This window comes from Embiotoca jacksoni, unplaced genomic scaffold (assembly GCF_022577435.1).
Source record: "Embiotoca jacksoni isolate LCO1_2020_lvr unplaced genomic scaffold, fEmbJac1.0.p SCAF_10, whole genome shotgun sequence".
Lineage (NCBI taxonomy): Eukaryota > Metazoa > Chordata > Actinopteri > Embiotocidae > Embiotoca > Embiotoca jacksoni.
The window spans coordinates 16951914-16975039 of record NW_027185230.1 but is presented as its reverse complement, the minus strand read 5'-3'; the positions used below and the strand labels follow the sequence as shown (position 1 = coordinate 16975039).

Here is a 23126-nt window from a genome sequence, read left to right as displayed (position 1 = left end):
TTTTTTTCTTTTTTTAAAACAAACAAAAAAAGAAAACTCTCCGATGGGGGATAAACAGTTAAACCATCATTTTTGAAAAATATAAAACAACAGTATTACACAGATGACATGTATTTATAAAGATTTCTTTATAGGACTAAATGAAACCCAATTCACTCTGTACTTCAGAGACCGTTTGTTGTCCCAAAATCAGAGATTACTGTTCAGGTTTTTTTTTTTTTTTTGCCTTATTCCTTGTAATTACACCCAGGTAATAATAACACACGTAGCTATCAAAATACAATTACACACAAAGTAAACAATATTCCATAACTGCGTTTTGGAAATTTATTCATAAACATGATTTTTATGGTAAGCTTTCCAAAGAGCTTTGAGGGCAGTTTAAATGGCATCTTTAAAAGCTATATGTGCAGCTGTACAGACACATATGCATGCACAAAAAAAGTACAGTACTGTACACGGCCATCCAAGCATCTCAACACTACTTTCCCATCCAAAATAGTAAACGTGATTGTAGAAATAACTTCAATGTATATACAGAAAAATTGTCTCTGAATGGAAAAACAGAGCAATACATTACACTTTCGGTTTTCTTCTAGCATGTTACACACACACACACACACACACACATATGTATATATATATATATATATATATATATATATATATATATATATATACACACATATACATATCAAGCAACTTTAAAACGTAGTGTAGTGCCGTAAGTGTTTCTAAGGGGGTAAAGGAAAATAAAAACATAACCCAAGTATCTGATGTTAGAGCTTTCCGTCATCTTGATTTTTAAGTAATTTTAACAGACACTTGAAACATGAAAAATGATTAAAAAACATCTTATGAATGACAACATATCAGACCACATAACTTATACAATAAATTATATTCGTTATGATGTGAAATGAAGATTATAATTCCAATCATCCAATCAAATTCTCTTGCATTAGCAAAATCAGAGTGTGTCACTGCACTGTAATCTGTGAAAAGAATAATAAATAACAAAAATCATTTTGTGATAGCAAAATATTGTCTTCGCAACAACTGTTCGGACTTATTGTGCACCTAGTAGGTGGGCAGGGTGAACACCGAGGCGGCGTCAACATAACCGTTCCCTGCCGAAGCCCTTTCGTCCTGGACTGGCAGCGCAGTGTAAACGCAGCTTGTAGGTTTCTGAGCTGTGGTGGCACTGGACGACGTGTAGTTCCGCCGTGTTCCTCCGTCCGTCTCCCGGTTCTCACAAGGACACGTGTCCAGCTCTTCTTTCATCACTCCTCTCTGGAGCAGCAGCACATTGTCATTGCCAACTCCCTTCACCTTGCTGTAGTTCTCCCCCTGGTGCACCTGGGGGCAGCGTTTTCCGTGGCCTGAAGAGACAGGATGGAGGAGCACCGTGTCCTCCTCATCCACCCTGTGGACTTCAACGTACTCACTGGACCGCTCGGCGAGCAACCGCGGGCCCGCCGGTGCGTCTTTGTGGCCGACGTTGGAGATGTTGACGTCGCTGTGGGCCCGGAGTTGCCGTCGGGCCTCCGTCTGCGGATGGAGCAGGTGAGGTTGCTTGTTGCTCATGCAGAACTTCCAGTAGGTTGGTCCGAAAGCCTCTTTGGAGCCGTGGCCGGGCTGAGTGAGGTAGGAGGACGAGGAGTCCGTGGGAAACAGGCTGTCCGAAAGGCAGTGCTGTTTGGCTGTTTCCAGTGACCTCGGTTGATCCAGTGAGGTCGAGCTGTACTGGGGCAGTGGGGAAAACACAGAGGGCCAGGTCTTCACCCTCCCGCTAGACATGTCAGGGCTCACCATGTCTTTGTGAGCATATGTCAACGCTTTCTTCTCCCAGGCTGACTGGTGCCTTTGTGCCTTTGTCCCCATTTGACCGCCCTCATTTCCTGGTTGCTTTTCCTCTTTTGCCCGACCGCACTTATCCATCAGCAGCGTGTGACTGTCGCAGCTTCCCCGGCCAGAATCGCTGTCGGATGAGGAGCTCTCGGATTTGAGGCCACCATCGTGCAGATCCTTGTTTTCCTCCAGCATCAGTTCCTGCTCCTCGGGGACGTACACCTCCAAGTATTCCACCAGCAGGTCCTCGTAGTTAGACGACGACGTTGGGGGGAAATCAGACACCACCAGTGCTCTGAAAATATCTTCAGACTTGCCATTCTACACACGAAAGAGAAAAACACAAGTATTCGTTGGTCCTTTTCTTAATTAAACATGATGATTTGCAGCAGATGAGGAATACGTCCAGACATTGGTCGTCATCTCGATGCTCTACCTTGAGAAGCTGCTCATCAAATCCTTTGATTTTCGGACCAGGGACTGGCGGCAGAATGCAATGCTTCAGACTTCACACATAAAAAGAGATGAGATTCATGTCAGGGTTTGTGAGCAGCAGTTGAATATCAATGAGATGAAAGTCGAGAGTGGCAGTAGTTCCATGGACCTTTTTTTTTTTTTTTATCATCACACCAAGTATCACAGTATCCCAGTTTATATTCCAGTGTCTACTCTATAACATGCAGTCAGATTAGTCTCCTTCAGATGAAAATTTATAAATGTGAATTAGATCTTTTTGTGCTTCTCACATCAAACTGTCAATATTTTATAAAAAATAAAACATGCATAAGGAAGTCATGATCATTCTTACCTGTGGCTGTTCATGACTATCAACCACGTGAGGATGAGAAAGATTAAGGCAGAAAAAACTGCAATGAGGATCCAAACTGACTTTTCCCGATGGAAATCTGAAAGATACAACATACCAATGTGAGACCTTCAGCACAAAATATAACCTTCTATTGTCTCACTAGTATTTTATTATTATTATTATTATTATTATTATTATTATTATTATTATTATTATTATTATTATTATTATAGGATATTGAAGAGGCTGGATAATTATAGTCATTCTATCCTTGCCCCATTAACTATTGACTAAAGCGATAGTTCACATTTTGAAAAATATGCTTAGTCACTTTCTTGCAGAGTTAAAACTCATCGACATTTATAGAAGTCAGCCAGCGGGAACGCCTTCTCTCTATGAAATGACCCGTGATTGGCCCGAAGTCTCCGTCAGACAAGATTCTCTAAGGCATGAACACGGAGCCAAGACGAGGTGCAGAAGTTAACTGACTGCTGGCTGCAGCCATATATTTAAATGACAGTCAATAAGAAGGATATCAATATCTCTCAGCAAGAAAGTGGTTTAGCATATTTCCCAAAATGCTGACATTTCCTTTAAGAAATGTATTATATCTTAAAAAGACTGTTAAAATTGTACGTGCTGTAACTACAGATAAATGTTGGTGGATGTCTTACAGTCAGGAACTTTGATGAAGGATGTGGAAGTCCATTCACTCCAGAATCCATGATCGGGTTTACAGCGCACCTGAACAAGGTACGTCCCACCTGACCGCAGGCTGAAGATGTTAAACATCTTCTGCTGGCCTGCAAGGTGCATCTGGAAAAAGCAACACAAATAACAGACACGGTTCAGGTTTCAGTCCTTCAAGCTGTCGATGACTCGTCAGTTTTCAAATTTGGAAGACCAACATTTTGACCGTTATGTCCCTTCCTTGCGAGTGCAATGACTTCCCTACCTCCCATTCCTTTTCTTCCTCCAACTTGATCCGGATCTCGTAGATGAGCGTGATCCAGCCGGAGCGGGTGTCAGCCTTGTGCGGCGGTTCCCATGACACTCGGAGGAAGGGCCAGCCTTTGTCCTCCATTACGATCACTGTTAGTTTCTCCGGAGGATTAGGCTTGACTAGAGAGGCAGAGAGACGCCATGTGTTTTGTGGGTGGGATTAAGAGAAAGGAATGAAAAAAAAAAAAATCTAAGTAAATAAAACAGTCTTTGGAAGACAGAAACAACTGTGACTGTGAAAACGGGTCCACGTCTCCCACATTGCGTGACAGATTTGTTGACGTGTAAGGACATGGTAGAGATAAATGTAAATGTTTAGGCTTTAATTTATTCTCTTGGAGACACATATGAGGTCAGACAACTAAACAGATACAGTTTAGGCCTGATCAGGTCGCGAGGGACCAAAGAAAAAGGAATATTTCATGAACCAAACAATGCGTGTTTGTATTTTGCAACATCACAGTGGGGACTATAATTACAGACCTCTTACGATATTTATATATTGTTCCATAACAGAAAGTAGATCTGCCCACAATTTATATTTAATCCATTATCTCCACTCAGACGAAAGAAAAGGCTTAAAGTACTGAAAAAAGAAACCATGTGTTTAGTCGCTCTCGATAGTTTGCTGTCTGTGTAACTTCATTTGTTCCTTTTTTTTAAAATAAGCCACAAAGTTGTATTTTTCATTTGTTAAAAATAAACAGGGCACAGTGCAGTTTAGAAAACATCACAGGAAGAGGAGAAAATTATTGTTGGGAACTATTTTCAGCCATTGATTAATACATGTTTGGTACCGTAGTGAGTGTTTGTAGCAGCAGGATTGTGTATGTGGGATGTGACTTAAAATAGTTTCTGTGTTGTAATGACAGAAGATGTTATCCGGTGAAACAGTGCGGCACGTTTATGTGTTGGTAAAAGTTTTTGGACAACATTGGAGACTGTGGTTCGGCATGGTTTTGGCAGCATGGGCGATGCTTATTATTACGACCAACCATTGCAGGTTTTGGTCTATTAATAGGATTTTAAAGACAACAAAATAAACATTAACAAGCTTTATCCCTACTTCCTTTAGGTATTCAGTACTGTGACAAAGTCTTTTTACTTCTATAAATTGGTGACCTTCAGCGAGGAGCTATAGCCAGAGGGAGGGTTAAGTACACTCCAACAGTATTAGCCACAGTGTAACCCAGTGTGCCGCTGAGCAGCTGTGGGAGTGTGTGTTACATTTTTTTTAATCCTCTCGGGGAAATTGTGTCTGGAACATCATGCTAAATCAGGTGAAACCTCACCCTCCCTGTTCCGAACCCGTGCACACATTCCTCTTACCGATGTAGACCACGTCGATGTCCACGGGGTCAGAGAAGGTGCTGCCCAGCGCGTTGTTGGCCACCACCGTGATGTTGTAGTTGACCCAGATGGACGTGTCGTTCTTGTTAAAGAAGCAGGAGTTCACTCCGGCCGTGTGGTAGTCGGGACACTCGTACACCGTCTCGGAGCTGCAGGAGAGGAAGGGGAACGGCATGTATTCGCACAGTGCAAGAACAGCGTGCATTCCTGAAAATGTGTGTGTGTGTGTGTGTGTGTGTGTGTGTGTGTGTGTGTGTGTGTGTGTCTACTGTAGGTGAAGGACAAGGTGTTTATTTCCTGCACTCTCAAATTGCGTTTCTGCCTCTAGGATGATGATGTGTTGTGTATAAACATTTATAGCCACTACTGAAGGTTCAAATCCCAGCAGACATGAGTGCGTTAATGACACAACTGCCATGTTTTTATGTTTAGAACAGGAAGAATGCGTTGTTGTTGAGAGTGTTGGTTTCTGCACGCATTACTCTCATCGACTGGTGAGGTCAAATGAAACAGCTTTGTGGCTCTAAATGTATTAAGAGTTGGAGAAGAAAATCCACAGAGTCTTTATTTCATAGAAAGTGGAGAAAGTGACTCATCTAAAGTTATGTTGAACAGCATTTAACTAAAGTGCATTTATTCTACACACAATAATCATTCTTATAGAGAGAATAAACAGCAGGACATGTACAAACACAAATACCCTAGCATTGTCTGTAGCTGTAGTGCTAATGCTTGAAAAACACAATACATGTGTAACTTAAAAAAAGATGATGTTACTTAAAGACACTTAGTCGTGTCTCTGTGAGCTATTACAACGTAGTGTGGCAAACCATGGCCTCATGGCAGGAATGACTACCTGGACAATCCCCTGATTGTTGGCTTTTAAAAGACAGAGATGAATTAAGTTTCATCTCATTTTATTGTTTCTTTAAACTTCAGTTCATTCTTCATCTACATTTGTTAAAAGGATGAGATCAACAATTTAGTTCAACAATATGCTTATTTGCTTGTCTCGCAAGGATGAACACCTTCCTCATATCTGTCCGGCCACAGTTTAGCTCCAGTTAGATCAGCTTAGCATGGGATTATGCCAACCAACATACAATACATGCAACCACTTACTAGTGTAAAAAGTAAGTGTTATAGGTGGTTATGTGCTGGACTATTTATGTACTGATGACTTTTTAAGAGTTGTGTCACCTTTAGGCCTTTATGCTGCTAATCAGCACCTGGCTGCAACTTCATATTCAAGAAACAGATATGAGGAACATTCTGCTAACGATAACTTTCTCCTCTTCCTCTCTGTTTGCATGCCACCTTCATCCTTCTGAATGTGCACCGTAACCTTGCTAACTTGAGCCTATTAAGCCCTGTAGTTGAACACAATGGTCCCAGTTCTTCCCCTCATTCTCTGCATCTCTTATCAATGTTGCACAATGTTAAAATCCCCGATCACGGCGGGCACAACCAGAGCCTTCACAATCTTTATCCTCTTAGACCTGTCTGCTGCCCTCAATGCTAACCACCACAAAGGCTGCTCACTAACAACTGTGCGACCTTGAGAATGAAGAGACATTCAATTTTTTCGGATGCACTGATGCTGCGCTCCACTCTTCCACCGACATGCATGTTAATGCAACATCTAAATGCTTGCTGACACGTAGAGAAATTTTCTCTTAAACATTTGCTCTTCGACTCATTTTCTGTTTCAAATCAGTAAAAAAAAAACCGTTTCATTAAATTAAAATAAGAGTCAATGTGTTACTGCATGAGACTGGAAGCCGCTTACTTCTCTTTGCGGTAGTACAGGGCGTAGGTAGTATGCAGTCCCCCGTCAGAGCCCGGCTCCCACCAGCAGGTGAAGGTCTCTTTTTCAGGAGAACGACATCTGGTCAGTGCGGGCTTCCCCGGCAGGCTGTAGCCTGAACACAAAACAGCACATATAAAAAAAAGGATATTACATCCAATACAATACGAAATGTAGTGTATAATATCACAAAAATAGAGAACCACAAATCAAACTTTAACAGATGTAAACAACACCACAAACAAGACCCTTTAAGAAGTATGCTAAGACTGTTTCAAGTCTCGCTGAAGCCAAACACTTACGTGTTGCATCTGCGTGCGGCGTGAAGAACAGCAGCAACAACATCAGCATGACTTCCCCAACCTTCTTCATCGTAGCACCACGAAGCCTCATCTGTTGCATGGAGAAAAAAACAAAAACAAAGAAAGGTGAAGATGGGAGAACAGTTGACAAAATACCTCGACTGGAATTTTTGATGCACATCTTGTGTCGACTCACAACATACTTGTATGACTAAGAAAAAGCTGTCCTGTGCAGCAGAGATGCTTTCTTCATCACGGTTTAAGAGTGAGTCTAATGTCCAATCCTCAAATTCAAAGTCCTTTAAGGCATAATTAGGAACAGACAACAACAAAAAAGGACGACGTCCACATGTGGACAGTTCACAATTAAGTGTTGGACACTTTACTGCTGATGTAAAGAGTAATTCGTGCAGAGAAAACATCTGTGCCGTAGTGCAATACAGAAGTTGGCGTTAAACTCAAATTACAGAGCGCACATGTCCAAAACAGGTCTGATAAGTCAGAATAAAATGTGACTACAGAAGATGAACAGAGAGAAAAAAAAAATTCTCCCACAGAGAATGTATGCTGTCTCACTAAGGATTAAAAAACATCCTCTCCGTTTCGGACTACCTCTACCAGCTGGTACATGCAGCGTAACTGATTGCATAACCTGAGTCGGGGCTTTTGCCCTTACAACAGACACACAGCAGGAGGCGGGTTTGTGTTGTTGGCGACCAGCTTGACTCCCCTTCGCTTGACTTGAAAATCTGCATTTGCCGGACCATGTGCAGACGTATCAGATGTATTTACTAAACCCCACGGGGAAGGCAGGGAGGGAGGAAGAATAGGGGATAATATAGAGGTTAAATAGATGGCAGAGCTGATGTTGGATCAGCAAAACCTGAAAGCTGGCAGGAAATACTTCCTGTCAAATGCTGGCTCATGTTCTCCCTGATTACTGATGAATTGTTGCGGTTCAGAATTTGACATGTTGAACAGAGGACTCTTTTGTCCTACTGGGGTTTGAAAAGGTGCACGTTCACATTTTCAAAATTCAAATGAGCCCTAATAAATCTAAATATATGCATATATATTTTCTACAACCCCCTAAAGCAAAGACATTCAGATTCACTTATTTAGTGAGTGCTTCTGAATTTCTGCCAAGTGTCTTATCAACAAAATACTGTCTGCATTTTATAAGATGATGTACACTTGGGAAAATTCTGTATTATTAATGTACAGTAACACTGGTGCGGGATGTGGCTGCATGTGTTATCATATTGTGTATAGTGGTTAAATATGACGCAATAGTAATGTTGTGCCTCATGATGATTGAAATATCCAAGTTTTTCTCTTTTTTTTTTCCAGAAATGTTTCAAACCACTTGTTTACAGGTTATTACACTTTCTTAATATCATAACAACTTCCAGCAAGTGGTAGTTACCAACTGCGGTTGATGGTGCCTTAATTTCAAAAACGTCACCATGATCTGATAATTGGCATTAAGATCAAGGCACTGGATTAGCCTCCTGCTGCATATAGCCGTCTTACGTAACCAGGAGCACAAACTGAATAAGCTGCTAAGCTGAGAAAAAGTGCTTGTAAACAGACTGAGGCGCTTCCCTCACAGATAACAATGGTTGAATTTGAACTCTACTGTGTGGATTCTCAGCAGGAAATGTACGTTATATTACAAAAAAAAGATAGTCTTATTCATTCATTATACCGTATATTCCACCGCATTCATGGCCATCAAAGAAAGCTTGCTTGCTTTAGTTAATCTTATATAAACATGCTGATCTTACAGTTTAAAACTACAAATCTACACATGAGGAAACAAGCAACCAACACTTTAATATTAATAATGGAAAATGACGCGTGTCTTGAAAGTCATACCCAGAAGTGTCTCTGCATGATTTGTGAATAAATAACTATATTTAATGTCGAAGAAAAAAACTGGAAAACTACAGCGTGACTGTTGTGCTTTGAGAATTGTCCGTCATGCATGGTCAGAGAGTCCTTGTCTGACACAGTTGACCTACAGCGACTTGTTTGAAACCTGGTGTTCTCTTCCAAAAGGTTTCTAAAGAACAAGGGGCACAAAGTAAGAGAATATATCTCGTATAATTTTGCGTATCTCAGTTTTATATTACCTTGAGGTCAGTGCAAATAAAATAAGTGCCCCACCGAGGCCACTGGGATTTATGAAAGCTTCAATATTTAGACAGGAAAAGAGTGTCCAGCATATTTACAAAGTACACCAGCAGGTTTGACTAAAATGTGTTGTTTTTGTTCCTCCAGCAACAATTACTTACGTGTCCTTTTATCATAAAATATCCTGTTCATCACAAATTGTAGTTTGGTTTAAGAAATATCTAAAACAGATTAAAAAAAAATTACTTTGTGCTGATATCAAAATCTTGACCTGCAATCCTGCTTGGGTGTAGAAAACCGGTTTGACCACAAGCACCTTTCTAGGAAATTTTTTATTTTCTTATATGGGTAGTCAAAGGCAGAGAGCAACAGAAAACCAGATGCAGTAATTTTCAGGGCAATGAGAAACACTCAGGACAAACTTTAGGTCCCAGGACTGGTGAATTATACCACTTATAACTGTAACAAACTTGTCAGCTGTACTGTAGGTAGTAATTTTTTGTTCTATACTTTCATGTGTATGGTTTCAGGTGTATACCTGAAGCCAGGGAACATAATCTGTACAGTTTATGTTTGTACTCTTATTTAAATGGTTAATGAGAGCTGGCACAGCCTGTTATTAGTGTAATAACAATATGGCATCCCAGTTTGATGCCAGAAGGACTCATTCAGATGAAGTTCTCTGACACAACTCTACATAAAATCCTGTTTCTCATTATTCCTCTTGAGGATATCACCGAATGCACAGGTTCAAAACAAAGAAACTATAAACTAAAAAAAAACTAAAAATATACAGCTCTCGCTCTTTTTGCCTTTTTCAGCAACACTACAACATTTTTACCTCATTGTCGCACATGAACGTGTTGCTTGTCAAACTGTACTTCCTCTCTTTTCTTAGCTGAACTTTTGTATGTACATTTTTAAGGGCAGCAGTCCGGCAGCACGCTGTTCTCTACCGGCAGCAATAATGATCCCACTGATCTTCGGCTGTGCTCAGAGTAAGAAATAGGTTAAGAAGATAAGGGGACAACCTGCAAACATGTATTTATAGGCCTCCAATGCTGCTATAGTTCCTGTGTTTGAGAGAGAAGCAATATTCCTCTGAGGGTCTTCTGTTAGTTCCAATGACACAATTAACCTGGTGAAGCAGAAACTCCATATTTTGAAAGGTATATTTGAAGATCTGAAACACCTGAGGCGTAGCTGCGTGTTAGATATAATGTAAGTGGCTCGGCCAGGATTTGTTTGAAGCTGCATGCAGGCATGTGCTTTTCTAATTGTGGATGTAGTCACTTCTGTCTGGTTAGTTCTGATCAATCAGTGGACGAGCTGGGCTGTATGTACAGTGTGCGTGAAATGGTGAGAGAAAGAATATATACTTCTTTTGTTATTTAACTGAAGAAATTACAGAAAGTGAATCAGCAAATACTTTCCTTACAAAACAGCAGCAATTACAAGACTGTGAACATTTTTTTATTATCCTGACTTACCACTTATTTTTGTGCAAATTATGTGCAAAAAAAATGTGTCAACAGTTGCCACCAAAAGATTATCCATCTTAATATAATGTTGAGAAAGCCTACAAGTCAATTTTCAGCCCGTGCTAACACAGATAATAGATCTCTATCATATGACACAATCAGACCTGAACAGGGAAAAGTCACATTACAGTACAATATTTTAAATCAAATGAGACTTTTTTTGATTTTTCAAACCAATATATACACTTTAAATGAAAAAAAAAAAAAGACTATTGTTGATAATAAATATTTCTAAATATCGTAGGAAGCGAGGCAACACTTTAAACTATTACTTAAGCCTGAGACAACTCTTATGCTTTCACTGTATGGCCAATCATTACAGCAGTAATCAGCATGCAGAGCTCAACACTGATGAGGCCGTCTATATAAAGCCTGTGGGCAGAACTAACAGTGGAAAGAGTCAGTAAGCTGCAGGCAACCCATGCTGTAATCCACTATTGAGTTGAACACTTTGGTGCAATAAAGACCAATAGCCTCTCTCACCTCCTTTAAACCCGACTAAAGGCCAATAAGCACGTGGCAGGTATTTGAAGCCCCATTTATGCAGTTGACACCCCCGCATCATCCTCCTCTTCTTCCTCCCACGCGGAAACAAATTCTGCCTGCAGCCATCCATCATATCATCACTCTCAATTTTTTCCATCTCTATATGAGTCTGTACCAAACGCTAGGAACCAAATCACACCAGTAGTGATGATCAATTCTGAGTTTGTTTGTGACTTACCAGCAGCTGGCAGGAATTTCCAGTCTCTCCCTCAGTATCTTGGACGCTGGCAGCTCCCAGAAGAGCAGACTTTTCACCGACCTGAAACTATGACTGGTTTACCAAAGACAACAGAAGGGAAGTGCGCACATTATTACCGAGCGACCCGGGCAGCTCAGACATCCGTCCCGTTTCCCAAGCATCCCCTCTCCTGCGCCCTCCTGTGATCCCGAGGAGGGCGGGGCATATTAGTCCAGCCTCGCCGTAAGCCCCGCCCACCGTGTAGGTTCTCCAGACCTGCAGGGAGGAAGAGATGGACATCCAGCATCCTTTAAAACAGCTGAAGACATATTGGAAAATCGGAAAGTTTGAAGTGGTTTTTAATATAAAATCTTCTCATGCAGATTAATTCGGTCAAGCGTGCTCGATTTGATTTTGAATTACCGAGTTTATGTGCAAAACATGTTTTACTTGGAGATTATTTTCGGTTTGTTTTTTGACATTTCTCAATGTGTTTGTGTGTGTGCATCAGAGGTGGAAAAGGACAAACTGCATTTACTTACGTGCTTAGATAAAAAAAAAAAAAAAAAAAAAGATATTTGTTTAGTTAAAACAGTGTTTATACCTTTTACTGGTTCCTCTTACTGTGAGCTGTAAACATAGCAAGGTCTCCCAGTATTGGACGTCTCCCTAAGTATTAGATATGAATATTGTAATTGATACTCTTCCTCCATTCACCTCTTAATTCTTTAAAAGAAAAAGAAACTACTTCATATATACAGAAACAAAAAAGTTATCAAGATAATTTGTATAACAGGTGGTAACCCTGAACAACAATGTCTGTTTTCAGGTATACAGGTATGTATGGATGCAACCTGTCATAAAAACGTACCTACTTTTTCCTGAGAGTCTGAATGAACAACTGTACGTGTCTGTAAGCAGAAGCTCTCTCTGCAGATACACAGCAAGCAGGCTGCAGAAGATCACAAACTACAGCCTCGAAATGCACAACGGTGAACTATTTGTTTCCAGGGAATCTCAGACAGCAGAGATGACAGAGAAAGAAGTGACGACCGATTCTTTTAGGGATCTTCGGGGATCTGTCCCCGTATATCCGATGATTGTCTGTTGAACCAAACTTCCTTTTTGCTCATTGTGTTCAACACACAGAGATCTCACAGGTGCAAACGTAAAAATGCATTTACGTCAAACTGGGGGCTGAGAGAATAGAAATTCCTGGAAAATGGACAACAGTGTGATTTCTATATTAAATCATGTAGCAGAGCAAAAAAGAAAAAGTAAATCATACATATATCTGAAAATATAACAAAGAAAAACTTGCCCTCTTGATGCCCTGTTGCTGTAAATTAGTTCTTTTATCTGCAACATTTCAGTTATTTTTTTGTGTGTTATTGAATTAGTTTACTTTTTTCACAGTACAAAAAAAAATATTTACATTTCATTTTAAGAAAAAGACAGCATGTTCATGTAGATTTTTATGGTTTAGATTGTAAGTAAACACACAATTTTGTTTTGCTTTGGGGCAGAGTGTATGATGGCTTTATATCAAGGGTGGCTCGGGAAATCTCCTGCCCTCCCCTTTTTCAGCTCTACTTAGAAGCAATAATGTTATATAATATGGCCATCTGCTCTTCACATTGATTTAAAAGTATCGTTATGCAGCACGGCCATATGTGAAAGCCAGCGAACATTTGATCGAGGGCGGGTTTGATGCATGACCTCAAATAAATGTTTAAAGTGCAGATTTATTGCACCACTGTCCTCCACTGCTTCTGTTTTTTGTTTAATTTGTCTGTCTTTGAAAATAAAGACGCCTGTGTGTACCAGTAATTTTGGTGCGTCAGCTTTCATGTCTGTACTTGTCTGTTTATCTTGTTGTTGCTGTAAAACAAGAGAACTGAAACCTGAGAGACGACCAGTAGTGCTCGGTGAAGGACTGAGGTCCGCCTCCCTCCTCAGTAAAACAATCAACAGTGGCATTTCCCTTGACTCTTCAATCACTGAACATCAGAACTTGGAGTAATCAGGTCAAACCTTGCAACGATTGCACACTGACATCTAGTGGCGTTTTTGGTAACTGATTTGATGGAAAAACCTGTTAAAAAGTCCAGAATAATGGCCTTGATTTTTTTTTTATTTTTATTTTTATTTTTTTTTATTAAAAGCAGTTGGTAATTTGAAGGGGGATGAGGGAGGGAAGTCATCTTCCTTGTTGGCAATATGACACGTGTTATCTTTGGTAGAAGAACGAGTGCAGCAGCAGGTGCACACGGGAGGTTTAGCTGAATGTGAAGAACTACATGTAGATTGCTTGCAAGCACTTTGAGCTGCTTTTCTTGTATGAAAGGTGCTACACAAATAAAATGTATTATTGTTAATATTATTAGGGAGAACCTCTTCAACAGCCTGTTCGAAATCATTACATTATTTTTTTTTTTTATATCAAACAGCGTGTCCTGATGCAAAAGGGTCCTAATTGGAACAGCTTTTATATAATATAATATAATATAATATAATATAATATAATATAATAACTTCTGTTTCGGATTGCTTCTATATCCTTAAACTTTCTGATTATTTCCAGGTTCAAATGAAAATATGAGTCTCGTATACAAAGCGTTTATTGTGTTGCCTTTGTCATAGGTGCTGAGATAAAGGACGCTGTGGTTATTTTTGCTTTTCCAAAGTGACTCAAACTTTCGCCGCTTCGTCATCGATTTAAATTCGTGATCCGGATCAGTAGTTTGAGATAATGTGTTTTTTTTCTGCGCCTGGGATTGGCTGTCATAAACCCCGCCCACGACATCAACACATTTTGGGCCTTCACGAGACCATTTCGGTGTAAATCGTGACACTATACATAATAAAATTTAAAAAAAAAAAAGCCTAAAAATCCCAACAATATTAATTTAGTTGCACTTTCAAGACATAAGCTTCAAATACCTCTTCATATTTTTTTTTATTTTTTTTTTTTTGGGGGGGGGGCGTCCAGGAGCGACGGAGGAATTTCTGACGCATCGGATTGGTCGATGTTGACGTCAATCACGTCTAATCGGCACGCGATTGGCTGACGGGCCGGGAGGAAGTCAGGGTGTCACAACATTTCAGGGGATAAACTCAGAGTTGACAAAAGCGATCTTGTCTCAGTCGAAACATTTTGAAGCTCTGAGGGTTTTTTTTTTTTTCTCCATCTCCAAGTTGTGTCTCGGACCAACGCAGGCGGGCGAGGATTACGTGTTCCCCGAACCGACCCCACTTGCGTGCCGGTGCCAAGGACTTGATCTCACCGCGGACTTTACGGCAGAGAGAGGAAAGTGGGACTTTATTGTTTCACGGCTAAACGAGCTAGCTCTGCCAGGCGGATTGTTTGTGTGTGTGTAGCGTGGACCGCAGGCTATATGGCTGCGATTTACGAGCCGATATATGGACTTTCAGAAGACGAGGTAAGCTCTAATTTAAAAGAAAAAAAAAAAGAGCCTTTTTTAAAATGTAAGACCGCAGTCATGAATGAGCGCTTTCTCACGAGGACGGTGGTTGAGCCGGAGATGAGCTAACGCCGACGTTAGCCGACAAGTGAAGCTAACGAGCCCTCCACCCATTACATTCCTTTGTAATGTCCAGGCAGCTGTCAGTCCCCCCGTCTTAGTTTATTTTAATTTAAGTAAACAAACTGCACCACTTCGTCTTTGAAAAATAAACCGTCCCCTCCCCTCCGCTTTTAATCCTGCGAGCTTCATTAGCTCCGCTGCATCCTTTTATTTGATTTTTTTAACGTCCGGTCGACTTGTAGACGAACTAGGAGCTCAACGCTGAAGCCCAGATGTGCAGAGCTGAAGCCCAGATGTGCAGAGGTGAAATGGTTTACTTTCTTAGCTTGTCGGTGATTTAAAGCTGTCGGATGGTGAGCGGGCCACTAAAACGCGTCTTGAGGGCTGAAGCAGAGAGATGGAGGTCCTGCTCCGTCAAACCAGGTCGATATCCTCCCGTGTGTGTGTGTGTTTTGTTTTTTTGGGACTTCCGGCAGTCAGACTTGCATAAATAATGTAGTGTAAAACCATTGCAAACGTTATGGTTTTACACGGCGGGTACCGTTAGTCACCTGTCTACTAATATGACAAAATACTTTTCTAACCGAGCCAGCCAGCAGCTGTCATATCAGCCGACTTACCTGTCAGATATGAGTAATAATAAATAATCACGTTCATATGTTCAATCATTAAATGACACTCCGGCCAGGATGCAGGAGAGATTTCTATCTGGTCTCTATTAATCCAATATATTGGACAGTGTCTTGGCAAGATACACTTTTGAGATGTCAATTATCTGGATAGATATGCCAAAACCCCACAAAATGTTTATTCCTAACAATAACATGTATTAAGATCAGAGCTGGTATCTGCTTTGTGGTGCTCTGTCTGATGCCTGTCTTTTAATAACAAACCACACACTGCACTGCACCACACTGGAAAAGGGTTGTCTGGTCTTTTTCTTTATTTTTTTTTATAGCATTCACCCAGTTACAGACATTTAAAGCCCATCATGTAATCCCCACAACTAAATATAAAGATTCTGGATCTGCGCTCCATGAGACAATGAACTTCTTGTGAGTGTGAGGTAAACATTCAGAAATGCTGCACCCTCCCAGAACATGACCACGGCCCGAGGCAACAGCTGGGTTGGCCCGTGCTCCCAGGCCCGCTCCATCCCTCCCTCTATGGCACTATTACTGTAATCATAAATTCCGACAGACTTTGTCATCATGCTTAATGTGGATGTCATTAACTCTTGACACCTGACAAGAAGCCTGTGATTTTTACTTTTTAGGCTGCAGTGAATTAGAGAAAAAAAAAGAGTGTGGGAAGTTGTAAAGAGAGCTTGGTGTGAGGTGGTTGAAGTGAGCCTGCAGCAGGCATTGGGAAATTCATTCATACAGGCACACATTAACTGACCGAATAGCCATAAAACACAGTCAAACTGATGGAAAGAAATGCGCAAGTTTACGTATTTTGAAATATAGTCCTGCTATGTCGGTGCTTCCCTGCGTCAGGGTTATTGGCAGAAAGTTGCAGCTGCGAGATTATTGAGATAACTGTCCCATGAGTTTGATTTAATGTTTTGAACCGTCATCTCTCTCTCCTCCGCAGCATGAAACAAGAGTGCTGCGGGTTAAGGTCATTGCAGGAATTGATCTGGCCAAGAAAGACATTATTGGAGCCAGGTGAGTGTCACAAGTATTTTTATTTGAAACACCAGAAAATGCCGTTTTGTTTTTTGAGTGTTTAGAGTAGAACTGTTGGATAATTTTTCTGTCATCTTTTTGATAAGAAGTGTGTGTCTGTTCAGTGCACCTGCTGTGGACACAGTCATTATTTTGTAATATTGAATATCTAAGACACTTCAGGAAATACAAAAATGATTTGTCAGGGACATTTATATGATGAAAGCCAAATCTAAGACCGAGATTTAGCTCCAGCATTATGTTTAGCATCTCCCTCTTTAAATTTGAAGGGTCTCCTTCGGTCCGTCCCGTCATCCTTGTTCAGCACCTTGTCACTACTTTCCTTCTAGTTACACAGACCTTGAAACCAAAGTGTTAATCAATGATTACCTACCTGCCTCTCCCATCCTCCTCATAAGCTATAACGGCTCTTTTTTCCAGATGAAGGAGTTTGACTAATTATTATACACACCACATACTTTCTCCCATGTGCGACCACAGCGATGTTACACTTAAATCTTTGAATTATTCAAGTGTCCATCCAGGATCCAGTGTAACCCACTGTTAATGCACTTTTTACCTGGCGTTGCATAACATCCTTCTGTGCAGTTGTATTTCCAGTCTTTGTTTGGTTACTATAATTTTTCTTGCATTTTCTCAGCAGTGTGACTTTTGCCCCTCGGATTGCAGTTATCGTTTTGTGCCTGGTGGGAAAATTCTTGTGACTGTGGTCCAGGAAATGGCATCACGCTTGCAAATGCATTTGAAAACAGGCTTCCAGTGTCAAAGCGAACATACATCAGTCTGCACACTGAAGTTCAAACAGTCGAGATGAGTAACTGTGACTAAAACGCGTTTAAATATCAAGTCACGTGTACGAAAACAGAGCAACTAATAATAAATTGGATTACTTGTTAATCTGTCGATTATTTTCTGAAACAAATTAAACCAGCAAATATTATTATGTCTGGAACCTGTGACCTGTTTTGCGTTCATACTTAAAAACGACTTCCGCAATTAATTAATAAGCCTCCTATTTAATGTTCCGTCAATCTGCTTGTTAATTTATTGGTTAATTGTTTCAGCTTTAGATACGAGTAAAACTGATTTTATGCTCCTAAGGTCTTGGCCTCCACATGTGCTTAAAGTATGTTGCTTTTTGTCCCCATACATTTTTTGACAACACCCTCCCTCGACAGCAAATACTTGGAAAGGCTGAGTTGAGATTCGAGTTCACCAAGTGGCTCTTCCACCTCGATAAATGCACTTGAATGGCTGAAGAGGACTGCAAATGACAATAGAGTGAAAACACATGTAGCAGTACCTCAGCAATGTCCACAATCTGCACACAAAAAGCCCATGAATATATACAGTAGATGAGACAACAACCATTTAGACCAAGGCTATTTAAAAATGCAGTTTTATACACTCGATATCACCAGATGACCAGTGCAAGCCTCATGTAATTGTGAACACTGTTCCCACTGTTGGTTATAGTAATGCATTGTATCTCAGCTATGAGAGAGCAGACATTGTCAGAGGACGAGCTTGGCATGTTTAGCGCTGTGTGAGTGCTACTCGCATGCCAAAGTGCATGTGTTTGCATCCTGATGCCCTGCTGGCAGGACAGCTCAGCTTGGCTCGGGAGAAAGCTGAACTGTAATGAAGAAGCACTGAATGAGGTCTTGATGTGTGGCAGCCTACCACAGGAGACAGTGCTGACTTGGCAGTCTGTCACCTCAGAAGATGCTCAAACAGAGCCGACTTGTTCTTTTCTTCTTTTTTCTCCAAATGTGTTGCTGTTGCTGCTGTATGTTGCGCTCTGCCCTGGTATTTTGGACTTAATGAAACACCCCGAGCCTTTTGTTTTTGAGAGGTGTTGATGGAAACTAAAGGAATTTGCAATCAAACAAAAAGTGGTCTGAACCAGGTTTTAGAATCCAGCAGCATCTTTCATTTCGCTCTTAACCAGAAGCAGCCTGTCTGTCTCCCTCAGCAGGAGTTTTGTTAATAGAGGGAAGGAGACGAGAAGAAGTCTCGATGTGGCCGAGATACAGTAGGCTCATTGTTTTTGTTTAGTCGCAGACCATCACAGAACCACACAAACACACAATTAGAGGCTGTGGGGTTCCTGGAGATGTTACTGAGCAATCAAGCAACAGCAGTTTCTCTTGGGGGATGTTTGCAGCTGGCTTAAAAAAAACCAACTAAAAACAATATATGTCCATTTATTTATCTTCCTTCTGCCCTTTTCTTTACTCCCTCTCAACTGCTCCCTTCAAATGAATGAAAGGCTGCACTCTAGCTGGCAGGCTAAATCTAATTGTGGGTATATCTGTATTTTAATTAGATTAGTTGTTTAGATCAAGTCTGGGTAGTGAAAAAAAATCCCAAGAAAACCAATGATTGAAAATTAGATTTAAAACATATTCATAGATGGTTTAAAATGCGTTTAAAATCGACTTTCTAACCTCAAACTGTGGATCTTTTGTTGAGCAATGGCTGCTGTGGCCTCGTGTAGCCACAAGTGGTAACTCCAGGGTGGGCCGGCAAGTTCTGTCTAGTTGTTTTGAGGAGCAAGTGGTGATATGAAAAAAAATTAAATATCACAATGATGAGGAAATATTGTAGCGGTGACTATTGGCACTTTCACAAAATGTTATATTTTTGATAAATAATGATAAGGAACATGGCTATAATGACTAAGTGGGTAGAATGGTCTGGGGAGTTGAGGAAATTACATTACTTTACTGTAATGTAGCTTTTGAAACAACACCTATGCCATTACAGGAAATTATGATGTCCAAAATCTGAGCTGATATCTCGTCTCATATCACACTATGGGGATATGGATATGTTATGAATACGTCCTAATGTCTAGTCAGCCTACTGCTAAGCTGATTCCTGCTTCCGAAAACACCTGAACCGCAGACTGTAGATAAACAAAAAGGATGTAGTCTATGGCTCTAAAAAGGGAAGCCAATGCGGAATTGCCAAGAAGTGCAATACCACTGAAGGCCACCAGGAGCTGGCTCCAGAAAACCGCTGGCTTCAATAGACTTCCATTCTAAAACGGTCAACTTCTCTCATGAAATACAAAGTCATTCCATTTTTTTCCACAAGTCATTATGGTGTTATTAGAAAAATTGACTGCTGATCAGTTTTCTGGTGGTCTTTCTGAAAAATTGTTCAATAAATAATTAGATATTATTAGAGGTTATATAACCTAACCTAACCTAGATATTAGTTCCCAGGTGCAGTCAGGTTGCCGGCGGGCGTATTGCCTTCGGGCTCTCAGTCAGATCCAACCCTCGCTTCTCCTCGCAGCTCCCCCAGCTCATCCAAGTATGGTAGTATGCATAGTAGCCCTCTTTATAACACATTAAGTTTTAAAATGCTTACTGGTATCTGGTTGTATGTAGTTAAATCTGTTGATCAGCCGAGTTATAAATACAGTTGGGCTGATAGTCTGGACTTTGCTCTGTTGAATACCAGCTCACAGTTCATTGAAGGGGGCTGATAAATGAAAGAAAGCAATTAAGATCTGGCAATACAACATGACGGAAATAAAACTGTAGTAATGCTACACTGTGAATTAGTTTGTGTAATTAAGTAACTTGTGTTACGTTTGCTTGGTTGCATTCAACCTCCCAACATTAGGACACTAAATCTCAAACATAAGAAAACCGAAAAAAGGAATGCACAGTAGAAGAGTAGAAGCCCGAATAAGAAGTAACTGGTTAAGTAAAGCAGATGCCATCTTGCGGTCTGATATTGTTGCAATAGGAGTTATTCTGGTCTCACCTCACTGTTTATCACTTTCTCTTTTGACCTCTTCCAATCAATGCAACACTCAATCCTCCAATCGGTGGAGCCTCTTTCACTTCCCTCGACATGTTCGTTGTGTCACTGGTGTCTTTTCTTTTTATGTTGGAGCCTGTTTTCACACCTTATTGCTCGGGGACATACAGTACATGTGTACATGCATTACGTGTCTCAGCCAACGCATTCGGAGCATCGTTGTAAGATGGAGAAACCAAAATGAAAGTCACCTGTTATGTTTACGGCTTGGAAATTTAACTTTTGTTTTTGTTTTATGAGGATTCATTTTCCGTTTTGTACAAATAAAATGTGAGTTATCCAACTTGTAACAACAAAATCTCACCCAGATGTTAGGAAAGAAAATACATTTTCACTTCCTCTGTGTCATCTGGGAAGATGGAAACCTCCATGCAGCGACTGGATAATGTGTTGTTTTGAAGTATTAGATGATGTGGGTTTTTTCTCCTTGTAGCCTGCAGCTTTAGAGCCACACTGGAGAATTACACCATCTGTTATATTATATTCATATTGATAGAAGTTATTTCAGAATACACAGATTCATTTATAATAGATTATACATCATGGGTAACTTTTAGACTAGCAGCAAATTAGTTGAATGATTTAATAGATAATTAACAACAAAAAATGATAAGCAGCTATTTATTGCATTGTTAATGATAGTGTCACATTCTCAAATGTATGAATGTGCTCCTTTATGACTGTAAATGAAAGAGCTTTTAAATAACATAACTATAATTTTCTGGGCTGCTGTTTTCTCTTGTTATAGAAACTCTTAAATCAAGGCTGAAGACTCTTCTGTTCAGCACTGCCCTTTTATTTAATTGAATGATTACTCATTTCTAACAGTGCCGTAGCTTTTACAGATGAGTTGCTTATTTTTCTATTTAACTCCTTTCATTTCTATCTAAGCGCTTTTTTTTTTGAAAGGCTTTTGTCTTATGTTGCTTTTACATTTTGTCTTCATTTTTGCATTTTTGTGTTTTATGTAATGCCCTTTGAATTACCTTGTTGTAAAATTATACAGTACTAATAAACTTGGCTTGCCTGATGGAGCAGCTAACCAACAGATTAATAAGTAATGAAAAGATCCTGTAGGCATTGCACCTGGATTTTGGATATATTATTTGGACAAAAAAACAAAAACAAGGCACAGTTAAAAACCCGTGTTTGTATTGTATGATAATATTTATAAAAACTTTCATTAACGAACGTGCCCTGTTTGTGTCTACCATCACCACACACCCGAGAAGTTTTGCCTCAGAGGGAGATGCTGGGAAAGTTCAAACCTGACACTGTACCTCGTGCTGCCTGTTGGGACTGACATCAGTAGGGTAATTGGTCTGCCCTGTGAATAGTCGAGCTTTGCTTCTCTGCCCAGAACTCACTGGAGATTTCTACCCTGTCAGCACCTTCAAATAAACTATTTAGCTGTTTTTTGTTTTTGTTTTTTTAAAATAGCACGCAGTCACATACACTCTGCATACTATTTGCACTGCTCACCTCAAAATGTTTCTATTTTTAGCTCCTTTTTGTCAAGAAGGCATTATGGCCTTATCTCACGATACCCAAATGTAAGCAGATTTTACAGGCTGGGCAGACTCAGGTTTTAGGTCTGGAAACAAGTGTTGTGTTGGAGCGTAGCCTGAACAGTATGTGTCCTGGCACCCGTGTCCACGGTTAATGATTCTAGATTGGAATTAGGTTTCAGTAAGATGAAGTACACTAGCCTTTTTTTTTTTTTTTTTTTTTTTTTTTGGATGTGCAAGATGGGAAACCTTAATTCATTTTAAGACAGTTTAATTCCAATATTACATGATGTCAACCATGATTTTGTTCATTATGTTATTGATTTATTTTCTTAAATGCCTGAGAAGTTTGAGTGTTTATTCTCACTGACTGGAACATTTTTGTTTTGCTACGAGCACTGAAATATCTTATCAGCAATTTTATTTGTATATATTTTTATGACGTTATTTTGTTTTTAAATTGGGCTGAGTAGATTTGAAGCTGTGACAACTGTGAAATGCTCAATATATTTTATTGCCTCAGATTTTTAAAACTTGTCCTCTGTTTTGTTTCTGCAGCGATCCTTACGTCAAACTTTCTCTCTATGTTGCGGATGAAAACAAAGAGCTTGCCTTAGTCCAAACAAAAACTATTAAAAAGGTAAGTAAAGGTTAAAAAAAAAAAAAAAAAAAGTGTCTTTGATGCATGCAATGTGACTTTTATCTCATCTCATCGTCTCAGACCCACTGAACTCTGATGTGTTTGTATTGTGATCAGATTGACCACAACTGTTGCTGTAATCTCCTCCCACACCTGCACCACACATTTAAACCTGTTCAGTCTCTTTTTAAATCATAGGTTTGAGATTACCAGATCCGCTTAACACCCAACTCATTACCTCGACCACCTTTCCTACAAATCAAGGCGCTCCTGTTATCCTGAGAGAGAAACCACAGGAAGGCACCAGAAGGCAGTGCTTCCTCTTTCTGTTCAGGAGAGTAAAGAGGGAGACAATGGCCGAGCTCTTTTCCCCCAGTG

The 23126-nt window shown here is 40.1% G+C and overlaps 2 protein-coding genes across 6 annotated transcripts in view; one reads left to right on the top strand and one right to left on the bottom strand.

The window, feature by feature from the left end:
• Positions 1-51: 51 nt before the first annotated feature.
• On the bottom strand, positions 52-11731 carry prlra (prolactin receptor a). Its single transcript, XM_069170627.1, has 9 exons — positions 11522-11731; positions 7121-7211; positions 6801-6933; positions 4991-5160; positions 3615-3781; positions 3334-3475; positions 2660-2756; positions 2288-2357; positions 52-2172 (listed from the first exon to the last, which is right to left on the bottom strand). Exons 2-9 carry the CDS (start codon positions 7209-7211, stop codon positions 1081-1083), a joined length of 1962 nt encoding a protein of 653 aa, XP_069026728.1. The 5' UTR covers positions 11522-11731; the 3' UTR covers positions 52-1080.
• Positions 11732-14648: 2917 nt separating this feature from the next.
• The window catches only part of nedd4l (NEDD4 like E3 ubiquitin protein ligase), a 43303-nt gene continuing 34825 nt past the window's right edge, over positions 14649-23126 (top strand). For 4 of the 5 annotated variants that reach the window (XM_069170605.1, XM_069170596.1, XM_069170587.1 and 1 more), the window contains exons 1-3: positions 14649-14964; positions 16666-16739; positions 22667-22748. In XM_069170605.1, the coding sequence (XP_069026706.1) occupies positions 14920-14964; positions 16666-16739; positions 22667-22748 (201 nt within the window). In that variant the 5' untranslated portion in view covers positions 14649-14919. The remainder of the gene's footprint in view (positions 14965-16665; positions 16740-22666; positions 22749-23126) is intronic. The other variant, XM_069170615.1, reaches the window with a different exon arrangement.

What these genes read in the sequence shown, in the direction of transcription:
- prlra (XM_069170627.1), bottom strand. Translation starts at nt 7,211, where the DNA reads ATGAGGCTTCGTGGTGCTACGATGAAGAAGGTTGGGGAAGTCATGCTG. An exon ending in AGGAAGAAAAGGAATGGGAG is followed by an intron (nt 3,476 to 3,614) that starts GTAGGGAAGTCA and finishes TGCTTTTTCCAG; the next exon opens with ATGCACCTTGCAGGCCAGCA. An exon ending in ATAGTCATGAACAGCCACAG is followed by an intron (nt 2,358 to 2,659) that starts GTAAGAATGATC and finishes TTATGTGTGAAG; the next exon opens with TCTGAAGCATTGCATTCTGC.